Raw genomic sequence first — 26,575 nt, 5'->3', positions numbered from 1 at the left:
TGATTCATTATTCATATCACATCCCAGAGTATGGTTGACTGTCTCATTCTCGTCCCCCGCAATTTAACTTCAGCGCGTGGGTTTGTGCTACGTACGCCTGAATCACCCCTTTCCGCTCTTCCGTGAAAAAAGGCCAAATAAAGCAGTTTGGTTTAACATTACAGGAAATGTCTCTCCAACTTTAAGAGATCACCACGGTGTCCGCATCCCAAATGACGGCCTATTCCTATGTAGGGAACAGGGCACTGTTTGGGACAGGTACTATGTGAGCAGCACATTCCTCGGGCCCGATTATCGCATTCTCACTCTTCGGTGACGTCATCTCTCTCTCTGTTCCAGAGGATTTGTAGGAACGAGAGAACGAAGTGGGAGGAGGAGAAAAAATACCACTTAAATTCTATTGGTTGTGGGATTTATTTTCTTTTTTTTTTTTCTTTCATTTGCTGTGATTGGTTGGCATGAGTGTTCCAGGGAATCCCTCCAGCCAGTCATTTAAGCTGTTTGTCAGACTCATGTGGAGCAGAAAGTCCACAGTCCTCTGAAAAGGAGAGAGGTATCCAATACCTTTTGCTTTGAAACTGTATTTCAGCCCTTCAATTTGAGCACTATGGATTTGACTTCTGGAATAGAGAAGGTGAGTGAAACACACTTGTAAAAACGTTATTGCGTGTCTCAGATTTGGAGTTGATTTAACTTCTGTTTTATACATTTTCAACCAAAACAAGTGTAACAAAAATAGTAGAAATCGGCAGAAAATTTAAGAATGAATGAATGAATGCATAAGCTTCAGTATTTCCTGTCATCGTTTCTACTGTTGTACTCTGTTACAGTGTAATGTGTTAACCCTCTCAGCTGTGTGTGTTTGGGGATGAAAGGTTTTCTCATTGGAATGCATACCGGTGCACAGGCTAAATTAGACTGACCAGTAACACCTAAAAACAAAAACAAACAAAAAACAGTGTTTAAGGACGAGAATCGTAGAATTAGAGCACATAGAACAGATCTACCGCTTCCTAGACTCGCTTTCAATGAGAATAACGGAACTATAACTCAAATTTCTATGTGAATTTAGTCGGGGTCGCCCACGAAGCTACATACTGCGCCTTTTTAAATATCTCTTACTGGAAGAACCACTGAAAGTGAAAGACATTTTAAAGTGTAGAAAAGATTACATGTTAGTTTGATATTGAAAATGTCCTTTCAACAATCACCTGTCCCATGGTGAGATTCTACAGAGATGGAGAACAGACCATGGAAATAAATACCAAAACTAAGCCGCAACCTTTTCTAAACCATCTCTGAAATAGTTTGACCCTCCCTGATGGTTTATCCTGAATTCACCTATTGTTGCGCTGCAGAGGATCACAGCCAATAATACTCTCCCTCCCTGTGTATTGTAGGTTACCGCCCTAATGACACCTCTAAACCCTATGTAGTGCACTACTTTTAACCAGAGCCCTATGGCTTCCGGTCAAAAGTAGTGCACTATAAAGGGAATAGGGTGCCGTAAGGGACTGATACCTAGTCTGTCTCTCTTTCTGTTTCTCTCTCCCTGTCTCTCTCGGTTTCTCTCCCTGTCGCTCTCTTTCTCTCTCTTTCTCTCTCTGTTTCTCTCTCTCCTCTCTCTGTCTCTGTGTTTCTCTCTCTACTCTGTGTATCGCTCTCTCTCTCTCTTGGCTGTCTCTCTGTCTCGTCTCTCTCTCTCTGTTTGTGTGTCTCTCTCTGTCTGTCTCTGTCTCTCTGTGTGTCTGTGTCTGTCTCTCTGTGTCTGTGTCTGTCTCTCTCTCTCTCTCTCTCTCTGTCTGTCTCTCTCTCTCTCTCTATGTCTGTCTCTCTCTCTCTCTCTCTCTATGTCTGTCTCTCTCTCTCTCTCTCTCTCTCTCTCTCTATGTCTGTCTCTCTCTCTCTCTCTCTCTCTCTCTCTCTATGTCTGTCTCTCTCTCTCTCTCTCTCTCTCTCTCTCTCTCTGTGTCTGTGTGTGTGTGTCTCTCTGTCTCTGTGTCTGTCTGTGTGCTATGCCACAGCTATTCTTCCTGTCACACCAGAGAGACCAAGACAGAACCCATCAATCTAACTGGACAGGCCCCAACCCAGTACTTGTACTCCCACAGTAATCTGTCAATCTGGGGACCAACCATTGATTCCCATTCAAAATAACCCCTAACTCTAACCCTAACCTTAATTCTAACCCTAACCTTAATTCTAACCCTAACCCCTAAACCTAACCCTAACCTTAATTCTAACCCTAACCCCTAAACCTAACCCTAACCTTACTTCTAACCCTAACCCCTTAATCTAAAATAGCCTTTTAACAAGTGAGGACCGGCAAAATGTGAATTTCAGTTTGTTTACTATTGTTATGAAACGGGTACACACACACACACACACACACAAGACTCTGGTAACAGGTCAAACTGCAGGTTCTCTCAAAACAGGAACAAATTCATATCATTTAAGAAGTGTGATTTTATAGAGCAACAGTGACCCAGTAAATCAACTTGCTATGTGAGATATGCTCGCTACATATTTAGCCATAAATAGAGTTGCCATGGAAACGTTTAAAAGAAAACGGTCTTTCATTGCAACCACATCAGGGTGTAGAGAAAAGACAAATAGTGTGGTGAGTGTGTGTGTAATGCCATCTAAACTGGTGTGTGTGTGTGTAATGCCGTCTAAACTGGTGTGTGTGTGTGTAATGCCATCTAAACTGGTGTGTGTGTAATGCCGTCTAAACTGGTGTGTGTGTGTGTGTGTGTAATGCCATCTAAACTGGTGTGTGTGTGTGTAATGCCATCTAAACTGGTGTGTGTGTGTGTGTGTGTGTGTGTGTGTGTGTGTGTGTTAATGCCGTCTAAACTGGTGTGTGTGTGTGTGTAATGCCGTCTAAACTGGTGTGTGTGTGTGTGTGTAATGCCGTCTAAACTGGTGTGTGTGTGTGTGTAATGCCGTCTAAACTGGTGTGTGTGTGTGTGTAATGCCGTCTAAACTGGTGTGTGTGTGTGTGTGTAATGCCGTCTAAACTGGTGTGTGTGTGTGTGTGTGTAATGCCGTCTAAACTGGTGTGTGTGTGTAATGCCATCTAAACTGGTGTGTGTGTGTGTGTGTGTGTAATGCCGTCTAAACTGGTGTGTGTGTGTGTGTGTGTGTAATGCCGTCTAAACTGGTGTGTGTGTGTGTGTGTGTGTGTGTGTGTGTGTGTGTGTGTGTGTGTGTTAATGCCGTCTAAACTGGTGTGTGTGTGTGTGTGTGTGTGTGTGTGTAATGCCGTCTAAACTGGTGTGTGTGTGTGTGTGTGTGTGTGTGTAATGCCGTCTAAACTGAAGAGGGTCAGGTCAACAACCACTTCACTCTCTTCACTTTGTCACATCCAATCAACTATACAGAGGATTGTAGATTAATAGAATACAATAGCACACTTCTTTTGTAGTAACATAATTATTATAATAGTAGATCATCATTAGAAACACATTTATTGGTTGCACATGTTTCTCTCTGAGCACACTATCTGTGAAATGGTTTGTTTCTGAAACACCGAGGCAGTGGAAGTGTGGTCTAAAACACCGAGGCAGTGGAAGTGTGGTCTAAAACACAGAGGCAGTGGAAGTGTGGTCTGAAACACCGAGGCAGTGGAAGTGTGGTCTGAAACACCGAGGCAGTGGAAGTGTGGTCTGAAACACCGAGGCAGTGGAAGTGTGGTCTGAAACTCCGAGGCAGTGGAAGTGTGGTCTGAAACTCCGAGGCAGTGGAAGTGTGGTCTGAAACTCCGAGGCAGTGGAAGTGTAGTCTTTAAGAAATGTTAACCCTTACCCACTGTGGAGTTTAGGAGATAGAGTCGGAAAGTATTCAGACCCCTTGACTTACGTAAATGTGATATTTCAGTTTTTTATTTGTAATAAATTTGCTAACAATTCTAAAAAATCTGGTTTCGCTTTGTCATTATTGGGTATGTTGTGTAAATTGATACGGGGGGGGGGGGGGAACAATTTAATCAATTTCAGAAAATAGCTGTAACGTAACAAAATGTGGAAAAAGTCAAGGGGTCTGAATACTTTGTGTGTGTGAACATGATGCTCGATCAGATTCTTGTTTACTTTAGAGGTCCCATTTAGTGTCAGACAGTCTGCCAATCAGAAGTGGCTGCCTCACCCTGCCTGCGTTGCTAACACTCACTTGAAACATACTTCTAGTTACCCCGGGCCAGCAGTTATCTTCCGTCGCTGTTCACACACATATTACTACTGCAACTCAAACGGCATCCTATTCCCTTCATGGTGAACTACTTTTAACCAGGACCCATTGGGCTGTTCCCATTGGGCTATTCCCATAGGGCTGTTCCCATTGGGCTGTTCCCATAGGGCTGTTCCCATAGGGCTGTTCCAAATTGGGCTGTTCCCATTGGGCAGTTCCCATAGGGCTGTTCCCATTGGGCAGTTCCCATAGGGCTGTTCCCATAGGGCTGTTCCCATTGGGCAGTTCCCATAGGGCTGTTCCAAATTGGGCTGTTCCCATAGGGCTGTTCCCATTGGGCTGTTCCCATTGGGCTGTTCCCATTGGGCTGTTCCCATTGGGCTGTTCCAAATTGGGCTGTTCCAAATTGGGCTGTTCCCATAGGGCTGTTCCCATTGGGCTCTGGTAGTACGCTATACAGTATAGGGAATAGGCTGCCATTTTGGGATGTGTCACTACAGCCTGGACTAGCCTGGACTAGCCTGGAGTAGCCTGGACTAGCCTGGAGTAGCCTGGACTAGCCTGGAGTAGCCTGGAGTAGCCTGGACTAGCCTGGACTAGCCTGGAGTAGCCTGAGGGCAATAGGGAGGCTGTTAGCTGTGGATTATAAAAGGGATTTGATTCCACGGTTACCCTCTAGTTTGTTTTGTTTCTCTAATGTTTCTAATGCTGTGTGTCTAACCTTTTCAACAGTGTTTTCAACCCACACACCTTCCAGAACAGAAGTGCTTCTTATAGTGTTGCTACCTCTTGTTACAGTCCGCTGTCTCTCTGCCTGCGTCCCAAACGGCACCCTATTCCCTACACAGAGCCCTATGAGTTCTGGTCTAAAGTAGTGCACTGTATAAGCACTTTGTGACAACTGGTGATGCCAAAGGGCTTTATAACATCAATTAAATAAGCTTTGTGGATACCGGTTTTGTGGATACCGGCTTTGTGAATACCTGCTTTGTGAATACCTGCTTTGTGAATACAGGCTTTGTGAATACAGGCCATTGTATTTTCTGTCAGACTAGGAACCCCCCTGGCACCCTCAGGCTTTCTCCAATACAGACAGAGAACCTCGTCTCAGGTCTCGAGTTAAAATAAACGTCTTTTAGACACCAATTTGTTACAGTGTGATCTTTCTGAGCCCTTCATTCATGAGGTTGTTATGACTCTTGGCTCAGACTCAGAGACCACACACACACACACACACACACACACACACACACACACACACTCAGAACACGCTGCAGGAGGATAACACAGGACACAGTTTTTCCTTTGTAGTTTCAGGTTACTGTTATATTTAATCTGTTACATTTTATTGTCTCAACAGTGAGTAGTCATGAATAGCTTTTTTTTTTAGCAATGACATCATTCTTGTCATGGGAAAGTTCCATCGCAGTGTATCTGTAACTAGTGATATAACTCTACGCTGCCCGTCCTGCGCACCTGTATTTGTGTGTCACTGTCTGTGTCTTGAGGCAGGGTTTGTGTGTCACTGTCTGTGTCTTGAGGCAGGGTTTGTGTGTCACTGCCTGTGTCTTGAGGCAGGGTTTGTGTGTCACTGCCTGTGTCTTGAGGCAGGGTTTGTGTGTCACTGTTTGTGTCTTGAGGCAGGGTTTGTGTGTCACTGTCTGTGTCTTGAGGCAGGGTTTGTGTGTCACTGTCTGTGTCTTGAGGCAGGGTTTGTGTGTCACTGTGTCTAGTTACATGGGTTTGAAATGTTGTCTGTTTGTCATGTTTTTAGTTTTTTTTACAGTTGTGCTAGCCAGTGCATCTATCTACAGATAATGTGACCCCTTTGGTCACAGGAGAGAATCAGTCCTGTTGTCACGTCCTGACCAGTAAAGGGGGTTATTTGTTATTGTAGTTTGGTCAGGGCGTGGCAGGGGGTGTTTGTTTTATGTGTTTTGGGGTTTTGGGTTTATGTTCTATGTTAGTATATTTCTATGTTTGTTCTAGTATGTCTATTTCTATGTTTAAGCTTCTTGGGTTGACCTTCAATTGGAGGCAGCTGTTCCTCGTTGCCTCTAATTGAAGGTCCTATTTAGTAGGGGTGTTTTTTTCCTGTGTTTTGTGGGTGGTTGTTTCCTGTTTTGTGTATGTTGCACCTGACGGGTCTGTTTACGGTCGTTTTGTTATTTGTTTAATTTTTGAGTTAATAAAAGTAAATATGAGCACGTCACACGCCGCGTCTTGGTCCCCATTAGACGACCCGCGTTACACCTGCAGCATCACAGGATCTGAATGGGCCGTCACATTCCTTTTCCTGTGGAGGAGGAAAACATTCCGTGACAAAAGGGGGATCAGGAAGAGCCTTGGTATTATACAGTGTAGAGCCTTGGTATTAAACAGTGTAGAGCCTTGGTATTATACAGTGTAGAGCCTTGGTATTATACAGTGTAGAGCCTTGGTATTATACAGTGTAGAGCCTTGGTATTATACAGTGTAGAGCCTTGGTATTATACAGTGTAGAGCCTTGGTATTAAACAGTGTAGAGCCTTGGTATTGACAGTGTAGAGCCTTGGTATTGACAGTGTAGAGCCTTGGTATTAAACAGTGTAGAGCCTTGGTATTATATAGTGTAGAGCCTTGGTATTATACAGTGTCGAGCCTTGGTATTATACAGTGTCGAGCCTTGGTATTATACAGTGTAGAGCCTTGGTATTATACAGTGTAGAGCCTTGGTATTAAACAGTGTAGAGCCTTGGTATTATACAGTGTAGAGCCTTGGTATTATACAGTGTAGAGCCTTGGTATTATACAGTGTAGAGCCTTGGTATTATACAGTATAGAGCATTGGTATTAAACAGTGTAGAGCCTTGGTATTATACAGTGTAGAGCCTTGGTATTATACAGTGTAGAGCCTTGGTATTATACAGTGTAGAGCCTTGGTATTATACAGTGTAGAGCCTTGGTATTATACAGTATAGAGCCTTGGTATTATACAGTGTAGAGCCTTGGTATTATACAGTGTAGAGCCTTGGTATTATACAGTGTAGAGCCTTGGTATTATACAGTGTAGAGCCTTGGTATTATACAGTATAGAGCCTTGGTATTATACAGTATAGAGCATTGGTATTATACAGTGTAGAGCCTTGGTATTATACAGTGTAGAGCCTTGGTATTATACAGTGTAGAGCCTTGGTATTATACAGTGTAGAGCCTTGGTATTATACAGTGTAGAGCCTTGGTATTATACAGTATAGAGCATTGGTATTATACAGTGTAGAGCCTTGGTATTAAACAGTGTAGAGCCTTGGTATTATATAGTGTAGAGCCTTGGTATTATACAGTATAGAGCATTGGTATTATACAGTGTAGAGCCTTGGTATTATATAGTGTAGAGCCTTGGTATTAAACAGTATAGAGCCTTGGTATTACACAGTGTGTTTAGGATTTGTGCTCTGATGCTCAGGTCTGTGTCCGTTTAGTGTTTACCTCTCTGTGTTCCTTGTCTAATCATTGTTCCTTTCCTTTCCTTTCCTTTCCTTTCCTTTCCTTCCCCTTCTTGCCCCTGTATTTCCAGATGTGTGTGGGGCAGCAGCCAGTGGTTCCAGTGATGAGGGGTGAGACGTGTCTGTCATGTAAAGGGATCTGCTCTGGATTCATCCCACATTCCTGGAGGTAATTTAACCCTAACGATATAAAAACACACAGACCACAGAAGATTAAGGAAGGCTTTTTTTATGACGATAAACAGAATATACAGACAACATATAGATGTAGACTCTACACATCAATCAGGAAGGCATGCACCCAATGGGGCTGCAGTGTGGAGGAGCAGGGTTCTAGCTGTGACCTAGAGGGTGACCTTACCACAGCTTTACCTTACCACAGCTTTACCTTACCACAGCTTTACCTTACCACAGCTTTACCTTACTTACCTTACCACAGCTTTACCTTACCACAGCTTTACCTTACCTTACCACAGCTTTACCTTACCACAGCTTTACCTTACCACAGCTTTACCTTACCACAGCTTTACCTTACCACAGCTTTACCTTACCACAGCTTTACCTTACCTTACCACAGCTTTACCTTACCACAGCTTTACCTTTACCTTACCACAGCTTTACCTTACCACAGCTTTACCTTACCACAGCTTTACCTTACTTACCTTACCACAGCTTTACCTTACCACAGCTTTACCTTACCTTACCACAGCTTTACCTTACCACAGCTTTACCTTTACCTTACCACAGCTTTACCTTACTTACCTTACCACAGCTTTACCTTACCACAGCTTTACCTTTACCTTACCACACCTTTACCTTACCTTACCATACATTACCATTCCATACCAAACCCTACCTTACCTTACCACATCTTAACTTTACCTTACATTAACCTTACCTTACCACAGCTTAATCTTACCTTAACATACCTTACCTGACCACAGCTTAACCTTACTTTACCTTAACCATACCATACCTTACCAAACCTTTATCCTACCTTACCACACCTTTACATTACCTTACCATACCTTAACTTAACCACAGTTTAACCTTACCTTACCACAGCTTTACCTTACCATCTAACCTTACCACACCTTTACCTTACCATACCTTATCTTAACTTACCACAGCTTAACCTAACTTGACCTTACCAAACATTTACCTTACCTTACCAGACCATACCATACCTTTACCACACCTTATCATACTTTACCTTAAGCCATCATACCTTATCAGTCCCTACCTTACCTTATCATACCGGGGCGGCAGCGTAGCCTAGTGGTTAGAGTGTTGGACTAGTAACCGAAAGGTTGCAAGATAGAATCCCTGAGCTGACAATGTACAAATCTGTCGTTCTGCCCCTGAACGAGGCAGTTAACCCACTGTTCCCCGGTAGGCCATCATTGAAAATAAGAATTTGTTCTTAACTGACTTGCCTAGTTAAATAAAGGTAAAATAAAAAAATACCAAACCTTTAAATTGTCATACCTTACCTTGCCTTACGTTACCCCACCCTACCTTATCCTACCCTACCTTATCATACCTTACCTTACCATACCTTACCTTATCATAACTTACCTCATCATACCTTATCTAACCTTACCATGCCCCACCCTACCTTACTGTACCTGTCTCTCCCCACCAGGAAGGTGTGCACTGTGTGTGGCTGCAGTGTGGAGGACCACGGCACCAGTTGTGACATAGACGATGACCACAAGATTGGGCGACTCCTGGCCGACTCCAAATATACCCACCTGACCGCCAAGGTGATCTGTTATATGATTAATCAGATCATTTAAAACCCTATTCATCCGTTCTAAGTGGATACAGTGTATTTAAGATCATCAATGATAACACAAACCTCTGACTATTTCTGAGAACAGGTGAAGGGCATCCGGGTGTACAAACGTAACCGCATGGTCATCACCAACCCTGTCGTCTCAAAGAAGAACCCCACCTTCAACACCATCACCTACGACTGGGCCCCGCCAGGACTCACACAGAAACTGGTGAGCGAGGGATGTTCAACAACATCACCTACAACTGGGAGGGAGGGAAACGTTCAATACCTGGTCAAATGGTACCTTATGGGCCCTGGTCAAATGGTACCTTATGGACCCTGGTCAAATGGTACCTTATGGACCCTGGTCAAATGGTACCTTATGGACCCTGGTCAAATGGTACCTTATGGACCCTGGTCAAATGGTACGTTATGGGCCCTGGTCAAATGGTACCTTATGGGCCCTGGTCAAATGGTACCTTATGGGCCCTGGTCAAATGGTACCTTATGGGCCCTGGTCAAATGGTACCTTATGGGCCCTGGTCAAATGGTACCTTATGGACCCTGGTCAAATGGTACCTTATGGACCCTGGTCAAATGGTACCTTATGGACCTTGGTCAAATGGTACCTTATGGACCCTGGTCAAATGGTACCTTATGGACCCTGGTTAAAGTAAATAATAGGAAACATAACAGCACAGAGAACTAGAGGCTTGTGATATAAGAAAGGTCAACTTAGTTCCAGGCGTGTGATGTCCCGTGTGGCTCAGTTGGTAGAGCATGGTGGTTACAACGCCAGGGTTGTGGGTTCGATTCCCACGGGGGAGCAGTACGAATAAAAAAAAAATAATGTATGCATTCACTACTGTAAGTTGCTCTGGATAAGAGCGTCTGCTAAATGACTCAAAATGCCAAAAAATGATGTAATAAAGGTCAACTTAGTTCCAGGCGTGTGATGTAATAAAGGTCAACTTAGTTCCAGGCTTGTGATGTATTAAAGGTCAACTTAGTTCCAGGCTTGTGATGTAATAAAGGTCAACTTACGTCCCAGGCTTGGTGCAGTAAATCCAGCAGACTACGGACATTCTTCTCCTTAGTCAGAGTTGGTCGGTCCACATGCCACAGCCGGCGCCTGCTTGACTGGCTCCATCACCTCTGACCTAAACAACAGACCACTGAGCAAAACAACTTCTGCACACTTGAAATATCAAATTACCATGTGCAGATCCCTTCAAATTCAAATCTGGACCTCAAAGCCAGTTCCATTGTCCCCTTTTCATTGTTTCCCCTCTAATCAGGGACTTTAGACCTGGGGACACCAGGTGGGTGCAATAATTATCAGGTAGAACAGAAAACCAGCAGTAGTCCAGACCTCGTAAGGTAAGAGTTAAACGCCTCTGCCTAGATCATCTTAGATGATAGGAGAAGGTAGTATTCAGGACCTCGTAGAGCTAGGTGATATGAGAGGAGAAGGTAGTATTCAGGACCTCGTAGAGCTAGGTGATATGAGAGGAGAAGGTAGTATTCAGGACCTCGTAGAGCTAGGTGATATGAGAGGAGAAGGTAGTATTCAGGACCTCGTAGAGCTAGGTGATATGAGAGGAGAAGGTCGTATTCAGGACCCCTCGTAGAGCTAGGTGATATGATAGGAGAAGGTAGTATTCAGGACCTCGTAGAGCTAGGTGATATGAGAGGAGAAGGTAGTATTCAGGACCTCGTAGAGCTAGGTGATATGAGAGGAGAAGGTAGTATTCAGGACCTCGTAGGGCTAGGTGATATGATAGGAGAAGGTAGTATTCAGGACCTCGTAGAGCTAGGTGATATGAGAGGAGAAGGTAGTATTCAGGAGCTCGTAGAGCTAGGTGATATGATAGGAGAAGGTAGTATTCAGGACCTCGTAGAGCTAGGTGATATGAGAGGAGAAGGTAGTATTCAGGACCTCGTAGAGCTAGGTGATATGAGAGGAGAAGGTAGTATTCAGGACCTCGTAGAGCTAGGTGATATGATAGGAGAAGGTAGTATTCAGGACCTCGTAGAGCTAGGTGATATGATAGGAGAAGGTCGTATTCAGGACCTCGTAGAGCTAGGTGATATGAGAGGAGAAGGTCGTATTCAGGACCCCTCGTAGAGCTAGGTGATATGAGAGGAGAAGGTAGTATTCAGGACCTCGTAGGGCTAAGTGATATGATAGGAGAAGGTAGTATTCAGGACCTCATAGAGCTAGGTGATATGAGAGGAGAAGGTAGTATTCAGGACCTCCATAGAGCTAGGTGATATGATAGGAGAAGGCAGTAGATTTGAAGCAGAAACCCCAATGAACTCTAGATTCCTTCCTAGGTTTTCATCCAATTAGATGCAGTATCTAGGTTTCCATCCAATTGTCGACAGATTTTCATGCCAATATTCTAAAATCTGCAGAAGAACAATATGCACATTTTCCCACCAGAGATGTGTTCCCATCAAATGAACTTGGTGTGGACTAAAGGCTGTGTGTGATGACGTAGTGCACATAAAAATAACTTTTGCTGTGAAATACCCATATATCGAATAAAAAAATCCAAGTTAAATGGGTTTTCCATCGTATTTTCAACTCTACTGCTGGTTCCCCCAATAGTTTATTTCGTTATATGTCCAGCGCTCGACTTGGACTGAAATAGGTACCAGTACTAATTTTTTGGTGCCAGTACTGTTTATATTTAGGTGCAGGAGCTCCAGAATACTTTTGAGTTAATATTCTATAAGAGGAACAAGTCAAGCACTGGATATAGTGAATGTGCCCTTTCCGGTTTTGGCACGTGCGCTGTTGCCAACAGTATCGCAGATACAGTGCAGGTATTGCCGAAATGATGAATAATTATGAGCAAAAGAGCAAGATCATCATGTCGCCAGAATAAGACCCTGGATATTTATTGGAAAGGAGCTCATCACCGTGTACTTTCATCACCAAGTTCATCATCGCTTATTTCATCTGTAGCCTAATAAACTGCGTGATGTCCCGAGTCGTAGTGGGATGACCACAAAACACATGTCATCGCGTGACTACAAGTTTACTTCAATATGATGGTTATTATATCAATATTTGCGCATAAAAGTGATATCTACTGCCATTTCTCTGCTAATTCATTTTACAGATAAAACGATCTCACCATGTCTAGCGTATTTTGTTTGGTCAACATTTGCAAAGTTCACCGACAAATTTGCTGTGGTGACATTTTTATCTGACGTACTTTAGTCCAACATTAAAAGGTTTGATAGAAACCTGTTACATTTATCACAATCTTCATCAGATCAAGATTTTTTTGTTCAATTGAAAGTTTCATTCATCTGTCACACAATCTCAGTGTAGCAATTTTACTGTAAATATCTTTACTCTGTTAGTGGGCTAGTAAATATCTTTGGTCTGTTAGTGGGCTAGTAAATATCTTTGGTCTGTTAGTGGGCTAGTAAATATCTTTGGTCTGTTAGTGTTCTAGTAAATATATTTGGTCTGTTAGTGGGCTAGTAAATATCTTTGGTCTGTTAGTGGGCTAGTAAATATCTTTGGTCTGTTAGTGGGCTAGTAAATATCTTTGGTCTGTTAGTGGGCTAGTAAATATCTTTGGTCTGTTAGTGGGCTAGTAAATATCTTTACTCTGTTAGTGGGCTAGTAAATATCTTTGGTCTGTTAGTGGACTAGTAAATATCTTTGGTCTGTTAGTGGGCTAGTAAATATCTTTACTCTGTTAGTGGGCTAGTAAATATCTTTGGTCTGTTAGTGGGCTAGTAAATATCTTTACTCTGTTAGTGGGCTAGTAAATATCTTTACTCTGTTAGTGGGCTAGTAAATATCTTTACTCTGTTAGTGGGCTAGTAAATATCTTTGGTCTGTTAGTGGACTAGTAAATATCTTTGGTCTGTTAGTGGACTAGTAAATATCTTTGGTCTGTTAGTGGGCTAGTAAATATTTGTGGTCTCTATAAGAATACTTCAGAGTTTTATGATGCAACGAGGAACATTATCCAGTCCATGTCCGTGGTGCAGCCTGCTTGCTGAAGCCTGCCTGTGGGGAGTGCGTGCGTGTGTGTGCACGTGTGTGCATGTGTGTGTATGTATTTGTGTGCAAGTGTGTGTGTGTGTGTGGTGCAGCCTGTCTCTATCTGGGACTGGTTTAGCTCTGAGGCCAGGGCAGGCCTTCCAGGAAGCCTTCATCAGGACACACTAATGACATGCAGGATTGTAGAGTGGTGATAGGTCAGCCTCACCCCAGGATTGTAGAGTGGTGATAGGTCAGCCTCACCCCAGGATTGTAGAGTGGTGATAGGTCAGCCTCACCCCAGGATTGTAGAGTGGTGATAGGTCAGCCTCACCCCAGGATTGTAGAGTGTGATGCAGGCAGAGAGTGAGGAGCAGAGCTTTACCCCTTAACGAGCGCTGTAACCCCACTGCTCCATCCTAGATGTGCATACAAAGAAAACCCACTATGACTGATGTGTCCTCTTCCAATACGTTTTCTGACTGTGTGAAGATTAGTATTTACTGAGGAGTATTTGATGACTTGTCTGTTATTAGGGGAGAGATGAAGAATGATTGGCTGTTTAGAGTTACTAGCTAGTGCCCAGCTAGCTAGATACGTTTAGTTAGAGATGGTTGAAAAGATGAATAGAATGATGTGCTACTGTAGGTCACAGAGTGCTGACAGTAGAAGAGAAGGAGGGGTGGATGTGCCAGGTCACAGAGTGCTGACAGTAGAAGAGAAGGAGGGATGGATGTGCCAGGTCACAGAGTGCTGACAGTAGAAGAGAAGGAGGAATGGTTGTGCCAGGTCACAGAGTGCTGACAGTAGAAGAGAAGGAGGGATGGATGTGCCAGGTCACAGAGTGCTGACAGTAGAAGAGAAGGAGGAATGGTTGTGCCAGGTCACAGAGTGCTGACAGTAGAAGAGAAGGAGGGATGGATGTGTAAGGTCACAGTGCTGACAGTAGAAGAGAAGGAGGGATGGATGTGCTACTGTAGGTCACAGTGGTGACAGTAGAAGAGAAGGAGGGATGGATGTGTAAGGTCACAGAGTGCTGACAGTAGAAGGGATGGAGGGATGGATGTGCTACTGTAGGTCACAGAGTGCTGACAGTAGAAGAGAAGGAGGGATGGTTGTGTCAGGTCACAGAGTGCTGACAGTAGAAGAGAAGGAGGGATGGATGTGCTACTGTAGGTCACAGAGTGGTGACAGTAGAAGAGAAGGAGGGATGGATGTGTAAGGTCACAGAGTGCTGACAGTAGAAGGGATGGAGGGATGGATGTGCTACTGTAGGTCACAGAGTGCTGACAGTAGAAGAGAAGGAGGGATGGATGTGTAAGGTCACAGAGTGCTGACAGTAGAAGGGATGGAGGGATGGATGTGCTACTGTAGGTCACAGAGTGCTGACAGTAGAAGAGAAGGAGGGATGGTTGTGTCAGGTCACAGAGTGCTGACAGTAGAAGAGAAGGAGGGATGGATGTGCTACTGTAGGTCACAGAGTGCTGACAGTAGAAGGGATGGAGGGATGGATGTGCTACTGTAGGTCACAGAGTGGTGACAGTAGAAGAGAAGGAGGGATGGATGTGTAAGGTCACAGAGTGCTGACAGTAGAAGGGATGGAGGGATGGATGTGCTACTGTAGGTCACAGAGTGCTGACAGTAGAAGAGAAGGAGGGATGGATGTGCTACTGTAGGTCACAGAGTGCTGACAGTAGAAGAGAAGGAGGGATGGATGTGCTACTGTAGGTCACAGAGTGGTGACAGTAGAAGAGAAGGAGGGATGGATGTGTAAGGTCACAGAGTGCTGACAGTAGAAGGGATGGAGGGATGGATGTGCTACTGTAGGTCACAGAGTGCTGACAGTAGAAGAGAAGGAGGGATGGATGTGTAAGGTCACAGAGTGCTGACAGTAGAAGGGATGGAGGGATGGATGTGCTACTGTAGGTCACAGAGTGCTGACAGTAGAAGAGAAGGAGGGATGGTTGTGCTACTGTAGGTCACAGAGTGCTGACAGTAGAAGAGAAGGAGGGATGGATGTGCTACTGTAGGTCACAGAGTGCTGACAGTAGAAGCCTGGAGGTTAGAATAGAGAGTGATGATCTATTTTCCAGCACTGTGAGGGCTGCTTGGCCACCACTCTGAAACGTGTCCCAAGAAAGCACCTTATTCCCTAAATAGTGCACTACTTTTGAACTGGAGCCATAGGTCAGCATCCCAAATAGCACTCTATTTCCTACATAGTGCGCTACTTTTGACTTGCGGTTATGGTAAAAAAAATAAAAATTGTGCACTATATAGGGAATAAGTAAGGTGCCATTTGGGACGCAGTCCCACAAGTCAGGGCCTGTGAAGTATTTCTCCGGTTTAAAAGGACCAATCCCAGGTCCCAAAGCCAGTTAGTGTTGCTGCCTACAGTCACATACAATATAAAGCTTCATTCAAAGACCAACTGTACAGTTTAGCTCAAGCTAAACTCTCTGGAGTCTATGCTTCACATAGCTCTGTCACACTGATCTGGTGCTGCTGTTGTTGTTGCCGTAAAGTTGAGTCCTCAGTCCTTGTTGTTTCATGTAGTTTACTCTCTCCTGGGCTGTGTTAACTCCTCTCCCTCTCTCACCCTCTCTCTCCCTCTCTCTCCCTCTCTCACCCTCTCTCTCCCTCTTTAGGCCATGCTGTACATGGCGTTGGTCCCTGAGGAGAAGCGTAGCAGGGACTGAGGGTGCGATGTACCGACGCAGGCAGCTGATGAGACAGCTACCTGTCTATGATCTGAACCCCTCCCAGTGCCACGGACCTCTGTCAGAGGACCAGGTTAGATTTTGATGCCGTCCAAATAAATCATCTTTATGTTTGTATTTAAGCCTCCATTTTGGAATTTTGTCCACATTATCAACAGGTCACTTCTTCTAGTATTCTTATTTTGATTAATATTCTTCATTTTTTTTGACATGTTATTATTTATTAGTAGGCCTACGTATAAAGATACACTAGTTGTAACAAACATAATGTCCATAGTAGTGGTTAGACTTTACACCATATAGAGCAGGTAGCCTAGTGGTTAGACTTTACACCATATAGAGCAGGTAGCCTAGTGGTTAGACTTTACACCATATAGAGCAGGTAGCCTAGTGGTTAGACTTTACACCATATAGAGCAGGTAGCCTAGTGGTTAGACTTTACACCATATAGAGCAGGTAGCCTAGTGGTTAGACTTTACACCATATAGAGCTGGTAGCCTAGTGGTTAGACTTTACACCATATAGAGCAGGTAGCCTAGTGGTTAGACTTTACACCATATAGAGCTGGTAGCCTAGTGGTTAGACTTTACACCATATAGAGCTGGTAGCCTAGTGGTTAGACTTTACACCATATAGAGCTGGTAGCCTAGTGGTTAGACTTTACACCATATAGAGCAGGTAGCCTAGTGGTTAGACTTTACACCATATAGAGCAGGTAGCCTAGTGGTTAGACTTTACACCATATAGAGCTGGTAGCCTAGTGGTTAGACTTTACACCATATAGAGCTGGTAGCCTAGTGGTTAGACTTTACACCATATAGAGCTGGTAGCCTAGTGGTTAGACTTTACACCATATAGAGCAGGTAGCCTAGTGGTTAGACTTTACACCATATAGAGCAGGTAGCCTAGTGGTTAGACTTTACACCATATAGGGCAGGTAGCTTAGTGGCTAGACTTTACACCATATAGGGCAGGTAGCTTAGTGGCTAGACTTTACACCATATAGGGCAGGTAGCTTAGTGGCTAGACTTTACACCATATAGAGCAGGTAGCCTAGTGGTTACAGCGTTGGACTAGTAACTGAAAGGTTGCAAGATCGAATCCCAGAGCTGACAAGGTAAAAATCTGTCGTTCTGCCCCTGAACAAGGCAGTTAACCTACTGTTCCTAGGCCGTCATTGAAAATAAGAATTTGTTCTTAACTGACTTGTCTAGTTAAATAAAGGTTAAATAAAAAATATAGCCTGAACGCTTATTTCCCATCGTTGGTCTTGTTCCTTCCACCAGCTCCAGGCCATGTCTGTCTTCATGAAGCGCTACAAGGAGGAGGCTCTAGGAGTAGGGGAGGTGGCTCTGCCTGGGGAGGGAGGCGCTAATCCTCCGCCCGTCATCAAAGGAGATAGGCAGAAGAACGGGGCTGTGACCAGGGGACCTGGGAAGGCCACCATTATCCAGTCAGACCTGAACACGACCACCACCAACGGGACGGACGACTGCTATAAGAAGAGGAAATATGTAAGTCTTTGCTATAGAGTAATTACAGTTAAAAAAAAACCAAAAAAAAAAAACATTTGCATCTACATTAACTTATCCACGCTCATTAATTCACACACAAATACATTCGCATGCCACTGAACTAGGAGTATTCTGGTGTGTTGGCTAGCTGCACTTTAGACTTCAACTGAGAAACTTGGTAACAACCTGCGAAATGTACTAAATAAATGTCCACCGAGAGACCGGATGTTTCTTAATTCGTTCAAGATTTATTTCCTGTCTGTCCCAGACCTGGGTTCAAATATTATTTGAAATCTTTCAAACTACTTGTTTTAGCCTGGAGTACCAGATGGGTGTGGTTTGCCGTTTAGAAAATATTCTACAGGTCCATTAAAGCCAGGCAAGCTCAATCAACCACAGATAAAGTATTTGAAAGTATTTCTAATAGTATTTAAACCCAGGTCTGTTCTGTCCCCGCCTCCTGTCCCTGTCCCCGCCTCCTGTCCCTGTCCCCGCCTCCTGTCCCTGTCCCCGCCTCCTGTCCCTGTCCCCGCCTCCTGTCCCCGCCTCCTGTCCCTGCCTCCTGTCCCTGTCCCCGCCTCCTGTCCCTGCCTCCTGTCCCTGTCCCCGCCTCTTGTCCCCGCCTCTTGTCCCCGCCTCTTGTCCCCGCCTCTTGTCCCCGCCTCTTGTCCCCGCCTCTTGTCCCCGCCTCTTGTCCCCGCCTCTTGTCCCCGCCTCCTGTCCTCGCCTCTTGTCCCCGCCTCCTGCTCCAAGCCTTTCAATCTTACTTTTGTCTTTCATCCCTCCATTCCTACATATAGTAAAGTATCAATGAAATGTAAAGATATTTTTAGTATATGTTTTTATTTGACTAGGCAAGTCAGTTAATTTTAAGAACAAATTCTTATTTACAACGACGCTGGGACAATTGTGCGGTATAACATCAATACAATATAAAAGTATAATTGGACATTTTTTTAAGAGAAAAGTTATAACTTGTTTTGACCAGCCTCATTTTTCATTATTTTAACTACTTTTAATGACACTGAACCATGAAGTTCACATATATCACAACTAACTCAAGGCTGTGTATATTATTCTCCTGACTGGTATGTCAACTCAGACTAGGGAACTAGACATTTTCTGTAGTCAGATTAGGTCGCTGTTAGCTAATTAACTAGTCGTTCCCTATAGGCTACAAATTGATAGGCGGACAGAGCAAGAGAGAGGCGGAGAGAGAGAAAGAGAGAGAGGCGGAGAGAGACAAAGAGAGAGAGAGAGACGGACAGAGAGCGAGAGAGAAAGGCGGACAGAGAGAAAGAGAGAGAAAGAGAGAGGCGGACAGAGAGAGAGAGAGAGACACCATTACCCTAGAGCACACAAAAAATTATACATACCTTGACCTAAACATCCGCGCCACAGCTAACATCCACAAATCTGTGAACGATCTGAGAGACAAGGCAAGAGGGGCCTTCTACGCCATCAAAAGGAACATAAAATGTACATACCAATTAGGATCTGTCAAAAAAAATACTTGAATCAGTTAAAGAACCCATTACCCTTTATGGCTGTGAGGTCTGGGGTCTGCTCACCAACCAAGGATTCACCAAATTGAGACTCTGCATGCAGAATTCTGCAAAAATAACCTCTGATTACAACGTAAAACACCAAATAATCCATGTAGAGCAGAATTAGGCCGATACCCGCTAATTATCAGAATACAGAAAATAACCGTTTAATTCTACAAACACCTAAACGGAAGGGATTCTCAAACCTTCCATAACAAAGCCATCACCTACAGAGAGATGAACCTGGAGAAGAGTCCCTTAAGCAAGCTGGTCCTGGGGCTCTGTTCACAAACACAAACAGACCCCACAGATCCCCAGGACAGCAACACAATTTGACCCAACCAAATCATGAGAAAACAAAAAGATCATTGGAAAGAATTAACAAAAAAACTGAGTAAACTAGAATGCTATTTGGCCCTAAACAGAGAGTACACAGAGGCAGAATACCTGACCACTGTGACTGACACAAACTTAAGGAAAGCTTTGACTATGTATAGACTCAGTGATCATAGCCTTGCCAGGTCCGCCGTAGGCTCTCAAGAGAAGACAAGCTATGGGCACACTGCCTACAAAATGAGGTGGAAACTGAGCTGCACTTCCTAACCTCCTGCCAAATGTATGACCATATTAGAGACACATATTTCCCTCAGATTACACAGATCCACAAAACAATTTAAAACAAATCCAATTTTGATAAACTCCCATATCTACTGGGTGAAATACCACAGTGTGACATCACAGCAGCAAGATTTGTGACCTGTTGCCACAAGAAAAGGTCAACCAGTGAAGAACAAACACCATTGTAAATACAACCCGTATTTATGCTTATTTATTTTCCCTTTTTTACTTTAACTATTTACACATCGTTACAACACTGTATAAAGACATAATATGACATTTGTAATGTCTTTATTCTTTTTGGAACTTTTTTTAGAATCTGGCTGTAATGTAACAAAACGTGGAAAAAGTCAAGGCGCCTGAATACTTTCCGAATGTACTTTATAGTATAATATCAATACATATTATGACAAGGAAATATACATTTTTTGATAATTTAGTGTTTTACAATACGTTGATTGACAGGTAGTAAATAGAAGCAGGAGTTCAGATCTGTTGAACTAGTCAGTTGGAAAATATACCAGTCAATCCAAAAACAGGAAATATTCAGAAAAGGTTTCCTCCATTAACAGACGTACAATGATGAAGATTAGAAGCTATTTTGAATACATTTAGTTGGTTGTGGAGTCATGAAATCTTCAGACGATATTGATGGTAGTTCATAAATAATAACATTAAGTTATGATGTTTTTCATCAGAAAGAGACAAAAGGCAATACCAGTTGTAACTCATTTTATAGTGCACTACTTCTGACCGTGGCTCTATATAGAGAATAGGGTGCCATTTGGGATGTGCACTAGTAAGTGTGTGTTAGGGCCGTGTCTTTAAACACTAGTGCTATAAGTGCCTGGTGGATGACGATAAAACAGAAGATTTATGACTAAAAAAGGGAGTCGGTTTTCAGCTGCTCTGAAAGGTCCTGTTTATGGCCCTGTTAAAATATCAACAGAACAACCCTGCTAGCTACAAAATGTAGAAGTAGTAGTTCTCTGTCTGTCTGTCTGTCTGTCTGTCTGTCTGTCTGTCTGTCTGTCTGTCTGTCTGTCTGTCTGTCTGTCTGTCTGTCTGTCTGTCTGTCTGTCTGTCTGTCTGTCTGTCTGTCTGTCTGTCTGTCTGTCTGTCTGTCTGTCTGTCTGTCTGTCTGTCTGTCTGTCTGTCTGTCTGTCTGTCTGTCTGTCTGTCTGTCTGTCTCAGCTATGGACAAAACCTGGTCACTTCTCATTAGAAAGTGACCGTATGTCATTTAAAATACTACAAAATGTAGAGTAGTAGTTCTGTGTCTCTCTCTCTCTCTCTCTCTCTCTCTCTCTCTCTCTCTCTCTCTCTCTCTCTCTCTCTCTCTGTGTCTCTCTCTCTCTCTCTCTCTCTCTCTCTCTCTCTGTGTCTCTCTCTCTCTCTCTCTCTCTCTCTCTCTCTCTCTCTCTCTCTCTCTCTCTCTCTCTCTCTCTCTCTCTCTCTCTCTCTCTGTGTCTCTCTCTCTCTCTCTCTCTCTCTCTCTCTCTCTCTCTCTCTCTCTCTCTCTCTCTCTCTGTGTCTCTCTCTCTCTGTCTCTCTCTCTCTCTCTCTCTCTCTCTCCTCTCTCTCTCTCTGTTTCTGTCAGCTCCGGTATGGACAAAACACTTCTCAGTAAAAAGTGACTGTATGTCATTTAAAATATTAACTTAGAACTTTGCTTTCATAACCAACTGATTTTCCCAACTGACTGCTATACAGTACAATGCCTTCGGGAAGTATTCAAACCCCTTGACTTTTTCCACATGCTGTTACATCACAGCCTTGTTCTAAAACGTATTAAATAGATTTTGTTTCGCATCAAACTACACACAATACCCCATAATGACATCACAATACCCCATAATGACATCACAATACCTCATAATGACATCACAATACTCCATAATGACATCACAATACCCCATAATGACATCACAATACCTCATAATGACATCACAATACCCCATAATGACATCACAATACCTCATAATGACATCACAATACCTCATAATGACATCACAATACCCCATAATGACAAAGCAAAAACTGGTTTTTCTTTTTTTTTTATAATGATTTTTTTACAGATTTATCACATTTACATAAGTATTCAGACCCTTTACTCAGTACTTTGTTGAAGAACCTTGGGCAGTGATTACAGCCTCGAGTCTTCTTGGGTACACCTGTATTTGGGGAGTTTCTCCCATTCTTCTCTGCAGATTCTCTCAAGCTCTGTCATGTTGGATGGGGAGTGTTGCTGCACAGCTATTTTCAAGTCTCTCCAGAGATGTTCGATCTGGTTCAAGTCTGGGCTCTTGTTGGGCCACTCAAGGACATTCAGAGACATGATGTTGCCACCACCATGCTTCACCGTTCCTCCAGACGTGACGCTTGGCATTCAGGCCAAAGAGTTCAATCTTCATTTCATCAGACCAGAGAATCTTGTTTCTCATGGTCTGAGAGTCTTTATGTGCCTCTTGGCAAACGCCAAGCTGGCTGTCATGTGCCTTTTACTGAGGAGTGGCTTCTGTCTGGCCACTCTACCATAAAGACCTGATTGGTGGAGTGCTGCAGAGATGGTTGTCCTTCTGGAAGGTTCTATTCAATAGAGGAACTCTAGAGCTCAGTGACCATCAGGTTCTTAGTCACCTCCCTGACCAAGGCCCTTCTCCCCCGATTGCTCAGAGTGGCTGGGCGGCCAGCTCTAGGAAGAGTCTTGGTGGTTCCACACCTCTTCCATTTAAAAATGATGGAGGCCACTGTTCTTGGGGACCTTCAATGCTGCAGACATTTTTTGGTACCCTTCCCCAGATCTATGCCTCGACACAATCCTGTCTCGGAACTCTAAGGACAATTCCTTCGACCTCATGGCTTGGTTTTTGCTCTAACATGCACTGTCAACTGTGGGACCTTATATAGACAGGTGTGTGCCTTTCCAAATCATGTCCAATCAATTGAATTTGGCACAGGTGGACTCCGATCAAGTTGTACAAACATCTCAAGGATGATCAATGGAAACAGGATGCACCTGAGCTCAATTTCGAGTCTCATAGCAAAGCGTCTGAATACTTATTTAAAATAAGGTATTTCAGTTTTTTTTTGTGTAATAAATTTGCAACAATTTTTTAAAACCTGGGGTGTTGTGTGTACATTGCTGACATTGACAGCCATGTTGTTTCATGCCATTTCTAATAGTTATAATGCACAGTAATAATGTTTGGTGGTGGAACAACATACTTTTTTGTATTTCATTTCCAGTTTTTAATTTTTTTTACCTGGAAGGTCTGATAATCAGATCTTCCGGGTAAAAAAAAAAAAAAAAATGGAAATGAAATACAAAAAAGTATGTTTTAAGTGAAATATTAGCTTTGGTCTGAAGCCGAAAAGGCCAGGAAATTCCAAATCTAATTGGACTTATGCACTAACAAAGCTATTCAGCATGTTTTTTCTGTGAGACTCCAGCTAAGTCTGGAGACTGGATAGCTAGCTAGCAAGCAACGACTACGTCAAACTAACAGAAACCGATACAATTTAAATAATACAAGCTTATCTGGCTTGAATTACATTTTGAATATGGCTGAGGATATAACGTTAGCAAGCTAGGATTATTTTTTGTTGTTGTCTCTTGCTCATCAAGATGAGAGAGTGGCTAGGGGGGACCTGGCGAGGCTAGGGGGGACCTGGGGGGAGCTGGGGGGACCTGGGGGGACCTGGCGAGGCTAGGGGGGACCTGGGGGGACCTGGCGAGGCTAGGGGGGACCTGGGGGGACCTGGCGAGGCTAGGGGGGACCTGGGGGGACCTGGCGAGGCTAGCGGGGGACCTGGGGGGGACCTGGCGAGGCTAGGGGGGACCTGGCGAGGCTAGGGGGGACCTGGGGGGACCTGGCGAGGCTAGGGGGGACCTGGGGAGGCTAGGGGGGACCTGGCGAGGCTAGGGGGGACCTGGGGGGACCTGGGGAGGCTAGGGGGGACCTGGGGAGGCTAGGGGGGACCTGGGGGGAGCTGGGGGGGACCTGGGGGGACCTGGCGAGGCTAGGGGGGACCTGGCGAGGCTAGCGGGGGACCTGGGGGGACCTGGCGAGGCTAGGGGGGACCTGGGGGGACCTGGGGAGGCTAGGGGGGACCTGGGGAGGCTAGGGGGGACCTGGGGGGACCTGGCGAGGCTAGGGGGGACCTGGCGAGGCTAGGGGGACCTGGCGAGGCTAGGGGGGACCTGGGGGGACCTGGCGAGGCTAGGGGGACCTGGCGAGGTTAGGGGGGACCTGGGGGGACCTGGCGAGTCTAGGGGGGACCTGGGGAGGCTAGGGGGGACCTGGGGAGGCTAGGGGGGACCTGGGGAGGCTAGGGGGGACCTGGGGGGACCTGGGGAGGTGTCTGTTTGATACGTCACAGGCCCGAACATAGATCAAGTAGATATCCAATCAAGGGCCGTTGCATTCTCACTTTGAGACTGTATGATCTGTAATCCTAATTCTGTCCATCTTTTTTTTATTTCTCCTTTAGCAAAAATGAAATATTAGGTGTTAGCGGTTGCTTTTCCCTATGTAATTAGTTAGCTTAGCTTAAGTTTTTGCTGGGAAAGATAGCAGAGAAAATATCGTTTTTAATTAAATCAACAACACCCTTCTCGGATATTCAAATAGAAGGTGAAGGTCATAATTAATCTTTCTCTGAAGTCACTTTTAACAACTTTAGAATTTATTGGAGGTTACTTAAAAAAGTCCCTATGGGAGATGCGAAATTATCATCAAATCTTTTTACCAACTGAGCCACAGGGGGCATGGGAATGTTTTTCAGCATATGTGCCAAATGTCATTCCAAAATATGAATTATTGATGGAGAAATGAAGAGGGGGAAAAAAACAAAAAGAATGAAGAGAGCTTGTTCTCATACAGATACACAGACAAACCTTTCACTCTGTTTAGAAAAGCAGTTGAGAGAGAGAGAGAGAGAGAGAGAGAGAGAGAGAGAGAGAGAGAGAGAGAGAGAGAGAGAGAGAGAGAGAGAGAGAGAGAGAGAGAGAGAGAGAGAGAGAGAGAGAGAGAGAGAGAGAGAGAGAGAGAGAGAGAGAGAGAGAGAGAGAGAGAGAGAGAGAGAGAGAGAGAGAGAGAGAGAGAGAGAGAGAGAGAGAGAGAGAGAGAGAGAGAGAATCAAAGGCTGACTAAACATCTGCATTTGATTGCTTCTACCATAACAGAAATGCACCGTGGTTTGGGTTCACGGTTGGCCTTGGCACTGTTGCTATGGTGATGTGGGTTTGATTACTTTGAGAGAGGCCCATGCAGTATCATCACGTTGTTTTGTGTGGATAGAACAGCGTACTGGCTCGTGGGTTACACCCAGCCAGCCTCGTCTCTCTTGGACTGGGCTGGAGTTGCTCCATCTGGATCATGAGTGTCATGTCTTCCTGGTGCTCAGATTTAGTTTTTTCACTGTTCCACAAAATTCTCAATGGTATTGTTTTTCTTTCCCTCTTATTCCCCATCTCTCTCTGTCTCTCTGTTTCTCTGTCTCTCTCTGTCTACTCTCTCAACTATCGCTCTCTCTGTTTCTCTCTGTCTCTCTCTGTCTACTCTCTCTCTGTCTCTCTCTGTCTACTCTCTCTCTGTCTCTGTCTCTCTGTCTCTCTCTCTGTCTACTCTCTCTACTCTCTCTTCTCTCTGTCTCTGTCTCTCTCTCTGTCTCTCTACCTCCCCCTCTCCATTCCCTCTCCTTCTCCTCTCTCCTACAGCATTGCAGTGGTTGCGGGGAGCTCACCCCCCTGGACAGTCCTGTGGTGTATGCAGAGGGGGCAGGCTACGACAAGCAGTGGCACCCGACCTGCTTTGTGTGTTCAGAGTGTGGGGAGGCTCTGGTTGATCTGGTATACTTCTGGAAGGAAGGAGAGCTGCTGTGTGGAAGACATTACTGCCAGAGGACCAGACCCCGTTGTGCAGGCTGTGACGAGGTGAGAGGAGAGGAGAGGAGAGGAGAAGGAGAGGAGAAAGGAAAGGAGAGGAGAAAGGAAAGGAGAGGAGAAAGGAAAGGAGAGGAGAAAGGAAAGGAGAGGAGAGGAAAGGAGGAGGGAAGGGAGGGAGGAGAGCTGCTGTGTGGAATACACTACTGCCAGAGGACCAGACCACACTGCCATAGCTGTGATGAGGTGACTGGGACTCATAAAGATAGAAGGAGGGATGCCCATTCTATCCATTTTTATTCTATGGGGAGATTACCACAGACACAGTGTATGTGTCCCAAATGGGGCGTGGTCTAAATTAGTTCACTATATAGGTAGTAGGGTGCCATTTTGGACACAGGCACAATATCTGTTCTCTCAAAGATAGAAGCTATCTAGAACCATAAAGGCTGTAGAATAACCATTTATAGTTACAGGGAGAACCCTTTTACCCAACAAAGAACCCTTAAACACATTCTGTCTTTTCTCGTCCTGTCTGCAGCTGATCTTCTGCGAGGACTACAAGAAGGGAATAGACAGTCGGGTGTGGCACCAGGACCATTACTGCTGCTGGCAGTGTGGACAGAGTCTGGACAGCCCCTGTTCCTGCCCCCAAACACCCTCCCCCAGCCCTGTTTAGCTCCCCTGGCACCACTCCTGTTCTCCAGCCCTGTTTAGGTCCCCTGGCACCACTCCACCCCCCCCCCCAGCCCTGTTTAGCTCCCCTGGCACCACTCCACCCCCCACCCCAGCCCTGTTTAGCTCCCCTGGCACCACTCCTCTTC

The 26,575-nt window shown here is 44.6% G+C and overlaps 1 protein-coding gene and 1 non-coding gene across 2 annotated transcripts; both read left to right on the top strand.

Annotated features, from left to right (window-relative positions):
• Positions 1-268: 268 nt before the first annotated feature.
• LOC106583772 (LIM and cysteine-rich domains protein 1) lies at positions 269-26,575 on the top strand. Its single transcript, XM_014168340.2, is given in 9 exon segments — positions 269-634; positions 7,745-7,842; positions 9,319-9,439; positions 9,557-9,682; positions 16,114-16,148; positions 16,150-16,258; positions 17,472-17,699; positions 25,587-25,802; positions 26,293-26,575. Coding segments are annotated over 9 exon segments (1,098 nt in total). The 5' UTR covers positions 269-607; the 3' UTR covers positions 26,431-26,575.
• Positions 10,209-10,280, top strand: trnav-uac (transfer RNA valine (anticodon UAC)). Its single transcript has one exon. It is a non-coding gene; the product is annotated as a tRNA-Val (tRNA).

Source organism: Salmo salar, chromosome ssa22, assembly GCF_905237065.1.
Source record: "Salmo salar chromosome ssa22, Ssal_v3.1, whole genome shotgun sequence".
Lineage (NCBI taxonomy): Eukaryota > Metazoa > Chordata > Actinopteri > Salmoniformes > Salmonidae > Salmo > Salmo salar.
This window is presented reverse-complemented; position numbering and strand designations above follow the sequence as displayed.